General features: G+C 35.5%; 1 protein-coding gene across 2 annotated transcripts in view; it reads right to left on the bottom strand.

Moving 5' to 3' along the window:
* HACE1 (HECT domain and ankyrin repeat containing E3 ubiquitin protein ligase 1) overlaps nt 1-13,009 on the bottom strand; it is a 90,639-nt gene extending 77,630 nt beyond the window's left edge. For both annotated transcript variants that reach the window (XM_012753184.2, XM_012753185.3), the window contains exons 1-4: nt 12,879-13,009; nt 6,508-6,562; nt 4,134-4,223; nt 3,238-3,342 (exon numbers count right to left, since the gene is read on the bottom strand). In XM_012753184.2, coding sequence (XP_012608638.1) covers nt 3,238-3,342; nt 4,134-4,223; nt 6,508-6,562; nt 12,879-12,954 — 326 coding nt within the window. In that variant the 5' untranslated portion in view covers nt 12,955-13,009. The remainder of the gene's footprint in view (nt 1-3,237; nt 3,343-4,133; nt 4,224-6,507; nt 6,563-12,878) is intronic.
* Nucleotides 13,010-13,982: the final 973 nt, after the last annotated feature.

Genomic DNA, 13,982 nt, shown 5'->3' with positions numbered 1-13,982 from the left:
AAAAAGATTTTTACTGATTAAATAAACCTTTAAAAGAAAAAAGAACTGGCTGGTCCGAAGGTAGTGAGTTATCTCACGTGATTGTTCACAGTCAGTTACAGATTGAACTCCTTGTTCTACTACTTTCCCCCCTCCTCACTACTGCACTTGACTAGTCTTAAAAAAAAAAAAAAGAAAAAAGAACTGACAAATTAGTTTTCTTTTTTGATTTTTGTACCTGAAATTGAGTTAAATGTCATTTAAAAATAAGTATTATAATCAAAGAAATGGAAGAAAATAAAGTTCTGAGTAAACTTTTAAAAGCAAACATTTAGAAAGTTCCTTCATCTAATAGATTGTTATGAAAACCTTAAGAAATACTCAATAATCATGTAACAAGAGACTGGATAATCCTATTAAAATAAAGACATTATTTAAAATATGTGTGTGCTTGTGTGGCTGGATTTCTAAAACTTACTCAGAAGACTGACATAGACCATTGGCCTAGTGCCAAAATGAATGGTTAAGTGGGAATGGGCCATGGAAATAGACCCAAAAAAGTAATTAGAGTAAGGGCTGCTGAAGAAAAGAAGTAATCCATAAGGCTTCCCCTCCAAAAATGAATTGCAAAAGGTAGAGGACAATATAGAAAAATAAATAAATCCTATTTTCCACCATTATTACTACTTTCAGATGCTGAATACATCAAAACAATAAGTGAGAAGCTGTTTTGCTAAGAATTAGAACTAAAATATTAACTAACATATGTTTCAAATCTGACCAATACACAACCTAAGGAGACACAATAATTTCAAAGTCTTCCCTTTTAATATTCTCATACAATCGTGAGCAATGCTGGATGCCCCTGTACAAGGAAGCAACTATTTTCCTGCTCAGATACTACAACAATTTTGGTAACCCAAATGACACAGGGACCAGTGGCCCAAGTGCTCTGTGGAAACTTAATGGTGCTTCTATTAGAAAAGAGAGCAATCCAATACAGCACTAATGGTAAGAGAAATGTTAAAGCAGATCAAGAGAAATATACTACCCATCTGACAATGGCTCAGAGAGCAAAACAAAAAGCCAACCTCAACACACAGATGGACCAGCAAAATGGGCAGAATTCTCTATGACTTCTACTTCAGTCTGGACAAATTTAAACTCATAAAGAAATTACAGTAAAAAACTATTTGTGAAAACATCAGCAGCTATAGGAAGTAACAAGTACTCAAGTCATTTAGCAAACACTGAGCACCTCTAAGTTGTATAAGGTCCCCAACTCAATAAATCATAAAAATCAAAATATAGATATTGAATGTCAAAAGTAATTTTTATAGAAACAGAAAGGCATCCAAATTAGAGAAAAGGCTATGAACTCTCCTTATTCCTTTTCTTCTTGCTGACTTGCTATGTCAATCATGTAATATCTGCCACATTGCTTCATCTTTAAAATGTAATTGTCTTCTTCAACTACTGTTCACAGAAACAGTGATCAAAACTATTACTTTTCTATGTGCTACTTAAAAGGCCTTTATTTGTGAAAAACAGTACATAAAAAGTCTTTTCAGCAGACCAAGAACATTCCATCTTTCAAGTCTAGGAACTATTTCTTGGTCCTCACACTGAAGTCTTATGACTAAGTCTCCTACTACAACGGCAGTAGACTTTTTATCCCTGCCCTACACCAATCTCTCATTTCATTTACAGTTGTTGAGACAGAGTACTAAAGATATTTTTCTACATGTAACCTTTCCAAAGACCTTTGTCACAACCTACCAACACTTGGGATAATGTATGTGGATCTGATATCAATTGAGCAAGGGAATGAATCATTTATTCTATGTCCTTGGGTGTGACGCTCTATCAAATACAACATACCTAATGTGGCTAATTATTATAAAAACAACTGTTTAATCAGCACAGTGTTACCTATTTAGAACAGTGGACAAATTGGTTCACATGCTAATTCAGGAAACGGGGCACACCATACAGGGTCAAAGAATTATGTCTTTCCCCTGCCCAACCTAGACATCAGTATGATTCTTATCTTTTTGGTTCTACTTTAATCCATATATGCAAAAATATGGCCTCAGATTTGTGATGGATAATTTTAGCTTTCTATTCATCTCACTTAGGCAGCCACCTCAAATAGCAAGAATCCCAGTTCAGAATAAGAAACAAAAATATCTTCAAGAGTAATCAAAGAAATACAGTAAGAATATACTTCCATAGAGAAGTTTTACAGCATTTGAAAAAAGTTTATAAAACGTTAAGTTCCTCAAGCCCTGAATCAAAAACTACTTATTTTCATTTTAAACATAATTCCAATCATTTTGGTCTGATTTCTCAGACCAACAGAATTTTAAGAAGTGACAAACAATGGTAGAGGCAGACTCTGAGAAGTGTCACCGGAAATTCCTGGTAGAAAGGAAATCAAAAAAACCTAAAAAGTATACTAGGACTTAAAACAGCATACAATAACATAATGACATTCATTATGACCAGAGTTAGAAAGAGGTAAAAATATATTTAATATGCCACTTTTAAGTTTTTCACTTTTTAGAAATATGACTTTAAAAAAAATTCAAGCACATTATTTATTTTAAAAACTTTTGTCATAGTTAAAATGAAAAATAGCGTTAACCTGAAAAGAATAAACTACCCCTAGCATCTAGAAAGCTTACTTTAGTATAGTTCATTCTCAAATAATTATAAATAAACTGGGTACTTTATATTCACTGTCTTTAATTCCATTAATAAAATTAACTAAGCAAGCAATTTAAAAAATAAGCCATGGAATTAGGAGTGACAAAAGATTAGCAAGAAAAAGCACACCAAAAAAGAAGTAAAAATTATGCTTTTCAGAAAATGTCAATAAAATACAGGTAAAAAATGATCTTCCACAAATATATTTTCAAGAAGAAAAATATTAGTGAACAATTTAATAAATTATTCAATATGATAGTTATTTAAAAAGTGAATATAATGACCCAAGACCCACTTTAAAGAGGAAGGAACACACAGACTTATCAATAATATCCTTGAGAGACAAAAATTTACAGAAAAAAAAACATAGACATTATTTTTGTAGTTTTTCCCAAGGCAAATACTGGGCGGGGGCATGGGGAAATCATCAAATTAAGGTAGAGTACTGAATACTATTACTAGATACTATACTAGTATAGTATACTATACTAATACTAGAGTACTGAATACTATAGTCATAAATGATAATAAGGAAAATGAAATATTTACCCATTCCTAGCTGCCAAATGAAGGGGCGTACAGCCTGAAATATCTTGATAGTTAGGATTTGCTCCTTTCTTTAACAGTAGAACCAAGCACTCCACTGATCCACAACTAAAACAATTTAAAAGACAGTTCAGATACATTCAATGAACAGCCATATTTAACATAGCTTAATTAAAAAACAAAAAATTCTATTAAACACATTATTTTTAAGGTTCATATTTCACCTAAATTTGATTTAACTTCAGTCACAAATAGTAAATATCCTCTACTTTCAAGATGGTACACCATACTACGAAAACTATACAGTATTTGCAAAATTCAAATAAAGTAAAATAAAGTGTTAGTTTGTAAAAGAAACTATATAGTATTCTCAACTTTTTCACCTTCCAGAAGCCAAATTAATCATGAACAATTAATTTCAACACACCTATTAAATTCTGAAAAGAAGATAGATATCAATTAGTTAACTGATCGATTTACACACTGAAAGACACACTAGAAGACTAAGGATAAAAATCCTCTTCCCACCTAGGTAAAAAATATAAAACCAATGTCTTCACATGCAGTTAGCATGTGAAAATCCATACTGGTGGGACAAAAGGAAAATTTTGGTGAATGTACCCTCCAAGTACATCCAGGAAAGACAATGCCCATGCCTAACCTACTTTGATCCGATTTAGAACAAGCTAAGACAATGGGGACATGAATGAGACTTGAGTCCAAACTCCAAGTTAATTTTTCAAGAGACAGAATGCATAACACACTATGCTCTAAACAGGACAAAACTCATACCTCTGTTCTCATCTCACCCCATAAATACTGTGAGAAAATGCTGACTCAAAGCTTATTGATCCTTGCTCTAGACTAGAGTTTAACCCAAAATATCTTTAGAGTCTTACTTTGCTGCAATGTGAAGTAAGCTTCTTTTCACACGTCCAAATGCATAATTGACATCAAACTTTGAATTTGATAGCAGTTCAGAAACAGACCTATGCCCAAAATATATGAAAAGAGGAATCAATGTTAAAACACAATAAATCGATTAAACAGCTCTTTACTCTTACTAATTCTTCAAACAGTTCTGTTCCATACCAACTAAAAAACAAGGCTATTTTCTAGCCTGTTCACTATTCTCTTGATGTAGTAGCCAACACAGTATCATTCAAAAACCAAATTTGTTGACCAATAAACTGGCGCTGAAGGTTTCCTCATCTCCCACTTGGCCAGTGCTACATAACCTGCTCTGAAGATACCTAACAGAGAAAGTTAGCTTCAGTTCTCCCCAGATGCTTGAGAAACATAGGGTATAGGCCTGGCTGCTTCCATTTCCAAAAGCTGAGCAACCTATTTTAATGTTCAGCCAAATAAAATCAGACAAAAACATTTTTAATTATACTACACAGGAAATTTATACAAAAAATAATTTATATTTTCAACTTGTTTCAAAATACAGTTTCTCTTCACATTCTTCTCATTATACCAAAATACCCAATGGCTAACCACAGCAGGGCCAACTGCTACAAGTATAAATACCCCCTCACAAAACTAAATAACTGCATCTCATTCATGCCCCTGTAAAAAGAGGGTCAACACAAAATCAATAAAAAGAACATCAACACAGTAGCTCATAGGGAATCCCTCAGCCCTAATCTTTTGCTATAAAGACCAGTAGTGTGACCTCTAAAAGAAATCATCCCAATATTTTGTTCTATGTCAGTAACCAATAACAACAAAAATATTAAGTCATTAAATATGAAATGCCCAATTTCAAAATAAAAGTGTTGTTTATTATATCTCAAACAAGAAGCAGTACAATTAATCAAAGTATGCACCTAAACTATCAACACAGTTGTGCCCTCTTAACAGCAGCTTCTTTATGCTAGCAGCGAAGAAGCCTGGAGAGTGAGTGGTGATAAAACTGTGAAAGGTGTTTTCCACACCTTGTTGAGAATTGAATATTTTTCCTTGCAAGAAGTGGTCCAAAGCCTGGAAGAAGTGGTAGTTAGTTGGTGCAAGGTCTGGTGAATACAGTGGATGACAGAGTCTCCAAGTTTAGCCTCTGTAGTTGAAGCAGTGTTGTTTGTGCAACATGTGGTCAAGCATTGCCTTGCAACAGGACTGGCCTGTCTGTATTAACCAATCTCAGCTGCTTAATCACAAACATCATCATCGTTTTGTCCAACTGGTTGCAGCAGACATCCGCTGTAATCAACTAACCAGGTTTCATGAAGCTGTAGTGGATAATACCAGCACTGGACCACCAAACAGACACCATTAGATTTTGCTGATGAATGTTCAGTTTTGGACTATGTTTTGGTATTTGCTCTTTATCCAACCATTGTGCTGAATGCTTGTAATTGTCAAAAAGAATCCATTTTTCATCACATGTAACAATACGGTATAGAAATGGTTCACTTTTATATTATGACGGCAAAGAAAGGCAAGCTTCGAGATGATTTCTCTCCTGAAGTTTGTTTAATTCACGTGGTACCCATCAATTCAGCTTCTTTACCTTGCCTAATTGTTTCAAATGGTCCAATATTATTGGAATAGTAATGTCAAACCTTGCTGCTAACTCACATGTAGGTTGTCATGGATTTGCTTCCACTACAATTTTCAGCTCATCATTATCCGCCTTGGTCTCAGGTCACCCACTTGGCTTACTTTCAACATTAAAATCACCAGAACGGGACTTCTCAAACCACTGACGTACTGTGCAGTCATTAGCCTACATCCTTCCCAAATACTTCAGTGATATGTCAAGCTGTCTGGACTGCACTTGTTCTACAATGGAACTCATATTCGAAAATAACACCAATTTTTGACTTATCCATGGCTTCACAAAAATTACTTTAAAAAAAAGTGAAAGGTAATCAAAAGCCAAACCATGCATTTGAAAGAATGAGGATATACCTTCACAACAAAGTAAAACAAGAAGTGACAAAGTGAAATGTCAGAGATATCAACTATTGAACTTAGTATTTAAGGGAATCAGACATTTCATACTTAATAACCAATACTTGACTTAATATCCAATACTTAATATCTGATTATTCATTCAGAAAATATCTTACTATACAATTTTACAGCTAACATGGATCTTAGAAAAACGTATTCTTTATTTCACAGACAGAAAATTGTAACTGAGAGGTCAAATAACTTGCCTCAGGCAACATCTATGTCCAAACTGTGCCTGTGTGTTTGCCTGCATATGTGTACATATTTAGAACTTATACTTCTTAAAAAGCATAAATTTATGAAACAAGCACTCACCTGTGTTGATCAGCCATAACCATTGGCATTAATGTATAAACAGCAGTTTCATTATCTGAGAAAAAAAAAACAGAAAAATAATTATCTCTTCCTTTTTCTAAGGGGTGATACTTACAATTACTTTAAAGACTTCTTTTTACATAAAACATGACGAGGAGATGTATAACAGGAAATAGTGCGGAAAACCAAACGTACAGCAAACTGCTTACCCCTTAGCTTCTGGATGTAAAAGGAAAATAAAAGACCTAATATTTTCTGTAGATTTAACAACTGAAATTTCTTTTACTTTCAAAGGGGTGTTTATAGACATCACTTATATATAGTGTGGGAGAATTTTGAGTATATATGGATATTAAAGATATATATGGTAAAATAATTTTAAAACCTTAATATGCATAGTACTTGCTTCTTGCCATTATTGTAAAAAACATTATTTTAGAAGCTTTAATGAAACAGCATCAAAGTCTTAATTTTACATATCACTTTATACTACTTATAATATTTTTATTCATATTTGCTAAAGTTTGAATGAGCCCCCAAAAGTTCATGTGTTGGAAACTTGACTGCCATTGTGGTGATGTTAAAAAAGCAAGGCCACTGGGAGGCAACTGGCCCATGAGGGTTTTACCCTCATGAATGAATTAATATAACTTAGTCATCCCATGAGTTTGGCCCCTTTTCCTCTTGTCTTTCCTTTCTTGTCCTCTCTTGCCCCTCCACTTTCCACCATGGGATGGATGACCCTCACCAGATACTGGCACCATGCTCTTGGACTTCCCATCCTCCAGAACTATAAGAAATAAATTTCTTTTCTTTATAAATTATCCAGTCCATGGTATTCTGTTATAGCAGCAGAAAATGGACTAAGACAATATCTTTAATAGAATTTACAAAAATATAATCTAAAAGAAAACATTAAAAATCAACATCTATGATGCCATATTATACTTATGTACTTTCTAGCTAGTGTTTTGATATTTATATATTACTAATGGTCATTTCTCAATTCAATGCATTTTGGGAAGTTATGTTTTTAATTTTTAATTTTTTGTTTTTAGAGATGAGATCTTACTCTTGTCACCCAGGCTGGAGTGCAATGGCCATAGCTCACTGTAACCTCGAAGTCCTGAGCTCAAGCAATCCTCCCACTTCAGCCTCCTGACTAGCTGGGACTACAGGTGTGTGCCACCACACCCACCTGATTTTTGTATTTTTTACAGAGAGAAGGTCTTGCTATGTTGCCCAGGATGGTTTCAAATTCCTGGCCTCAAGCAATCCTCCTATATCAACCTCCCAAAATGTTAGGATTACAGGCATGAGCCACTGCATCCAGCCCAGTTTATGGTTTTTAATAAACTATTTACAGAGAAGTAAACCTGACAACCCCCACCAAGGTCTTTAAAAGTTAATACTGAGACCATCTCTAAATAAATAAATAAATAAATAGTTAATACTTACGCTAAGTTAATGGGTTAAAGTTTGAGAAACAATATTTGCACGGTATCAAAGTATCTGCAAAAAATACTAATTATGAAAGAAAAATAGTAAATTTAAAGTGAAGAACCCAACAGCCACCACTTTAATCAACTGATAAAGGGTAATACCACTAGAAATACATATCAATATTAAGTAGCTACTGATATGATCCAATAGCACATCACTTTTGTAGTATAGTGTTCCTTCTTAGTATAATAGTTCTTACCAAAAATGCCTAACTTCGATCTAATCATGAGAAAACATCAAACAAATCCAAGCTAAAGGGAATTAAACAAAAATGTGCAGGGGATACATTGCAAGACCCCCAGTGGATGCCTGAAACCATAGATAGTACAAAACTCTATATATACTATTTTTTCCTACATATACATACATACATACCTATGATAAAGTTTAATTTATAAATTAGGCACAGTAAGGGATCAACAATAGCTAGTAATAGAACAATTATAGTAATATACAGTAATATACTCTAATAAAAGTTATGCAAACATGGTCTCTCTGTCTCTCAAAATATCTTATTGTACCATTCCATGAGTAAGTGAAACTGTGGAATGAGAAGCCACAGATGAGGGGAGACTACTGTTTTGTCCAAAAATGCATGCATAACTTCGATCTAATCATGAGAAAATATCAGACAAATCCAAACTAAGGGGAATTAAACAAAATACCTGACCGTTCCTCTTTAAAAGTCTCAAGGCCATTAAATACAAGGGAAGACTGAAGAACTACCTCAGCTTGGGGAAGACTAAAGAAATATAACAACTAAATGCAACGTGGTATCCTGGATTAGATCCTAAAATAGAAAAAAGACTGTGGGAAAACTTGTGAAATTCTAATAAAGTCTGCAGCATAGCTGACAGTATCGCGCAAATGTTAATTTCTTAGTTTTGATAACTGTGCAATATGTTAACCTTAGGGAAAGCTGGGTGAAATGTATATGGGAACTTTACTATTTACACAACTTTTCTACAAGTCTAAAGTTACTTTAAAAAAATTTTTTTAATAAAAGCAGAAGGAACTGCTATAGATTAAAAGAGTCTTAAGAGACAAATCAACCAACTATAATGTGTGGCCCTTGTATAGATTATAGTATCCATACAAAAAAACCAACTGTGAAAGGACATTTTTGAGACAATTTTTGAGTGGGGGGAAAAACTAAACATGGACTGGGTATCTGAGGATAGTAAAAAATTATGTTAATTGTATTGACTTTAACAATGGCATTATGATTGTATTTGAAAAACATAATTTATATATTTAGAAATACAAACTGAGTTATTTATAGGGGAAATGGAAAAAAGTTACCATTTTTCATATTTTTGTTCATTATTTTGCTGTGATTATAAACGTGAAAAGCAATTTAGTCACAGTCAACATTCACAAGTTCAGAATACAACTTTTTCACTATAAAAATAAAATACTAATAAATCCTAATAACACTAATAATTAATAACTAACATTTAGAAACCATTATCTTAAATATATACCATGTTGTTTATCCTCACAACTACCTTATGGAGTAGGTACTATAATATTACCCTCTCATTTTACAAATGAGAAAACTAGAGCACTAAGTAACAAGCTGTGTAACGGTGTCATTAAGTGGCTGATTCCAAAGACCCTGCAATACTACACCTTACAGTGCACTCAGTATACATTATGTATAATAGACCTTTTGGTTATTAACAATACTATTCTTAATATGTATAACACACTCTAATTTGTTTTACCCTCCTCTTTTTTTAAAATGCTGATTGCAACCCACTAAATTGTTCTCAATAACTATCAATGAGTCACCACCAGGAACTGAAAACACTGCACCAAGCCTGCCTTGGCATGACAACATTCTTTATGTATCCTATAATACACACCCCTGTAAAAACCTAAACTTCTAAACCATGACAATTTCAATTAAGTCACTCCATAACAAAGTCATAAACAAGAAATACCCTTATCTGTGAATTTAAACTTATAAATCAAGATACTACATAATTTTAAATGAGCATTAGTAAGCATCATAAGGTTTATACTGGTTTTATTTATAAGATTTTTATTTAGATAAAATTTATATGTAGATCTTATTTTTAAGGACACATACAGCCTTATAAAAACATAGGTCACATAGATTAAAAGGCAAGTATAAAAATACATATAACCACTATGGTGCTAGGAGACTATCCAAGAAATACTATAATAAGAAAGGACAGAATAAAATTTGTTGTGAGATGCTTCCTTCCTCACCCTCATAAAGACACCTTGAGGATTAGGTATATAATTAAAGTTTCCAGAGTGATAAAAAAAAAAAGTTTAATCTCTCACTTTATCAGCTATGTTGGCCATTTTTATTAATACAGTTTTGGAACTCAACTGGTAAAAGGAAAATCTTAAAGAACAACGAGCTCAGATTCAATATACTGTATACAAATTCTCCTCAAACTATCAGGAGTAATGTTTTAAAAACTGGTAATTATCCTAATCATCATATATGCGAAAATGGGCTCAAATTCTATTACTTTATTAAACAAACTACTTGCACTATAAATGCAGTAGTTTCAACTTTTCTCCATGTATGTAAACAATATACATCAACCTTTTAAAGTCCACTATACTCCATAACCCTAAAGTAATTTCTTTCCATTCACCTCTTTTTCTCTCACAAGAATATTCCTGTTAGTCTTACTTAGGATGACTCAACAACATGTACTACATTACTTAGTGGTAATACTCAGGTTTTCACCACCCAAAGGAAACATAAATGTGTCCCCCTAGCATCCAATTCAGTAAATCAAACATCTGCAGTTTCATCCTATTGACAGTAATCAGTTAATTTTAGAGTAAAAGCTGACTAAAAACTTTACAACTTTAATAATGTGAAATTAGATGCTTACTGGTTGCTTAATTCTATCAAGGCAAAAAAATTCTAATTATTTTCTAAATTTAGAGAGACCTCAGAGCTTCTGTAAAATGTAAGCACAACAATGTGGATTTTTATAATTAGAATGTGTTATATACGACAAACTTGGAAGAGTCAACCTCAGAGAACTCAAAAAGAGTCATTAGAATTTAGGGACAAAGATAAATTCAAGGAACAAAATGAACAAATTCATTATAATCAAAGAAAAACAAATGTAAACAAATTGCCTAGGAACACGAACAAGGGAAAAAGTTTTATTTTGATTTCCAAGCACCACCAGACTGCTGGTGGAACTTTCCAAGGAGTAAACTGAGAAACTGATACCTAGAGCCTTACAAATGTTGACATAATTAGATCCTATTCTTATTTTATGAGAATTTACCCTAAGGAAAGATTCAGAGAGGCAGCCTAAATTTTAACAAAGCTGTTCCTCATAAAATCAGTTATAAAAAAAAAAAAACTAGATTCAACATTTGTTATATGCATCCTATGAAATTCTGCCCAAGTCATTTAGCATATTTAGGGATATAAAAAAAATTGGGTATGTTTTCTAAACACAAAATAAAAGACTATGTGCTGTATGATCTTAATTTGTTAAAGAAAGAAAAAGAAATAACAATGAAAGAAAATGCTAACACTGTTTGTTACTGCATGATGGAATGACAGATTTCTTTTCCTATTTTTCTTTATTTTCCAAAGTTTCTACAATGAAAACATATTACTTTTAAAATGAGGTGACATCATCAAAGTCTTCTAAATCACATTTATGTTGAAAAACTATCTAGATTCAAACAAACTAAGCAATATAAACTGCAATGTCAATAAAACTATTAATATATTTGCAGTCTTCTTCATCAACCTAAACCAAAAATTTGACTATGGAAAATAAGTAACCACAGAACTTAAGAAATGGATTCAAAGGTGGAAGTTGGAAACAAAATAAAGAAAAAATTTAAGATGGAATCTAGTTACTAAAGTAAGGGTTATTCTACATCAATTACTTTGCTAATGCAAAGTAACAAATACAAAATTATTTTCTAGAAACAGTCACCACAAATCTTCAAGAAAATTATCTCCAAAGTACCCAATCCCACATTTTTTTCATGACTCACAGGGCCTCCTTCTCCAACCTACAAACCTCCCCAGAAGCAATTCAAAGTAAGTTTTAAAAAAAATTAAATAAGATAAACTACTACAATTAAGAAAAAGTAATTCACAAGCCATAACCCCCTCCTAACCCTTCTCTCACTCGGATGTAAGCCTCTTAAAGACAGCACTGCCGTCTCCCACCGCCACTAAAACGTCTTAACTCATGAGGCTGCAAATAAAATGGCTCAATTTTTTTGCCTCGTTTATTATTCGACTTTTACCTGTCCTGAAGGAACCCTGGCACACAGAACTAAGAGTCCTGAACTGCAAGGACCATGCCTTATTCCTCTTTGTAGATGCGTCCCGGTTTCCCTCTAGCCCACTCACAAGCCTGATGAATAAATGAAGAAGGAAGGCAGTCAGGCATATTAAAGAAAAATGTATGTATGCTGACACCCACAGTGCTTCAAGAGTACCAGTTTGATTTCTGACAACCTTTTGTCTATTGTCAAAGCAGCACCCTTACATTTAAAAAACAAAAAGAAGGAAAAGAAAAGCAAGCCTAACCTTCCCTCTGTAGCTTAAAGTAAATACTGTCTTCCGAGCATCTCCATCAAGCAGCGAAACCCCCCCAATCGATAGTCGAAGAGACCCCGGACAGCAGGACTGGCACTGACCCAGCCCCTCTGGCAAACTCCCACCTGCCAGGGTGCGTGGGAGCGGGGGTCCAGGGAAGGCCGGGGTCCGGGTCCGCCCCTCCCAGCTCAGGAAAGTAAAAGTGGGCGTATTCTCAGCTTTCGGTTAGTTTTTCCGCCGGACCTTGACGTGGCCGAGCCCCAGCCGCCCGGCCGGCCCCGGCCCCGCTTACCCTCGGGCAACTCCACGGTGCGCGCGCGGCGCAGAGAGCGCGTCAGGCGGTTGAGCTGCTCCATCGCTCTCTCCATCCTCGGCGCGCCCTCCGCGCTACCCTCGCCGCGGCGGCGGCCTCGGCACCCAGAGCCCTACATCTCGCCCCGGGCCCGTCCAGCGGGCGGAAGGACGGGCTGACCCCGGCCAGAGCCCGGGGCTGAGGAATTTGCAGGGCCTGCGGGGGCTGCGAGGGCTACGAGGGGCCGCGTCCTCCGCCGGGGGACCGAGCTGCTGCCCGATAGACCACCGAGGGGACACCCGCCGCCGCCTCCGCTCGCGCCTTTCCTGCCGCCGCCGCCGCTTCCCTCCCGATCTCGCACGGTCTTCTGGGAACTGTAGTTTGCAGCCGGCGGAGCCGCGCGCCCTGGGCGGAGCCACGCTGGGTGCGCCGGAGCCCTGCGCCCCGGCCGCGCCGCCGCGGGAAACCTCGCCACCGCCACCATTGGGTGTGCCATGCAGTCTCCCGAGAGACTTGTTGGGTACTCTGAAGCTCCGCTCCTCCTACCCTCCGAAGTCGTACAGGAGCAGCTTCCTCAAACTCTGTCACTCTCCTCCTATAAAGCAGATTGGGATTTGCACAATTGTTCTGAAATCCTTCACCACCTTCCTAGTACTGTGTTTGTACGTTTGTTTCCAGATACATAAACTGTTTAAATGTTGTATTTTCATTTGTCAAATTTGAAGAGTAATAAAATCAAACAATGAAAAAGCAAAATATGCTTTTTCCATCATTGTAAGTAACTTCACAATAGCTTAATTACTTGTCTCTCCTTGGCGACTTCATGAGGGCAGGAACACCACTCATGTTGCACCTTGTTATATCTCTGTACTTTCCAGGGCACGTGACATGAAGTTGAAACACTGAAGAAGATATGAGTGATGATAGCCTGAAAAAAATTTTTAATTTACTTGCTACAATGCTAAAGTGTCCATGTAATGACAGATCGCCATGGGAACTCCAAAGAATTTGACTTTTGTGAGTTACAAAAAATCTTGGGTACCTACAAAGTGTAGAAGAAATTAATGGAAATAAAATCAGTGGGGAAAAATCATATTTGTAAGC

The sequence above is a fragment of the Microcebus murinus genome, chromosome 5 (assembly GCF_040939455.1).
Source record: "Microcebus murinus isolate Inina chromosome 5, M.murinus_Inina_mat1.0, whole genome shotgun sequence".
NCBI classification, from domain to species: domain Eukaryota; kingdom Metazoa; phylum Chordata; class Mammalia; order Primates; family Cheirogaleidae; genus Microcebus; species Microcebus murinus.
This window is presented reverse-complemented; position numbering and strand designations above follow the sequence as displayed.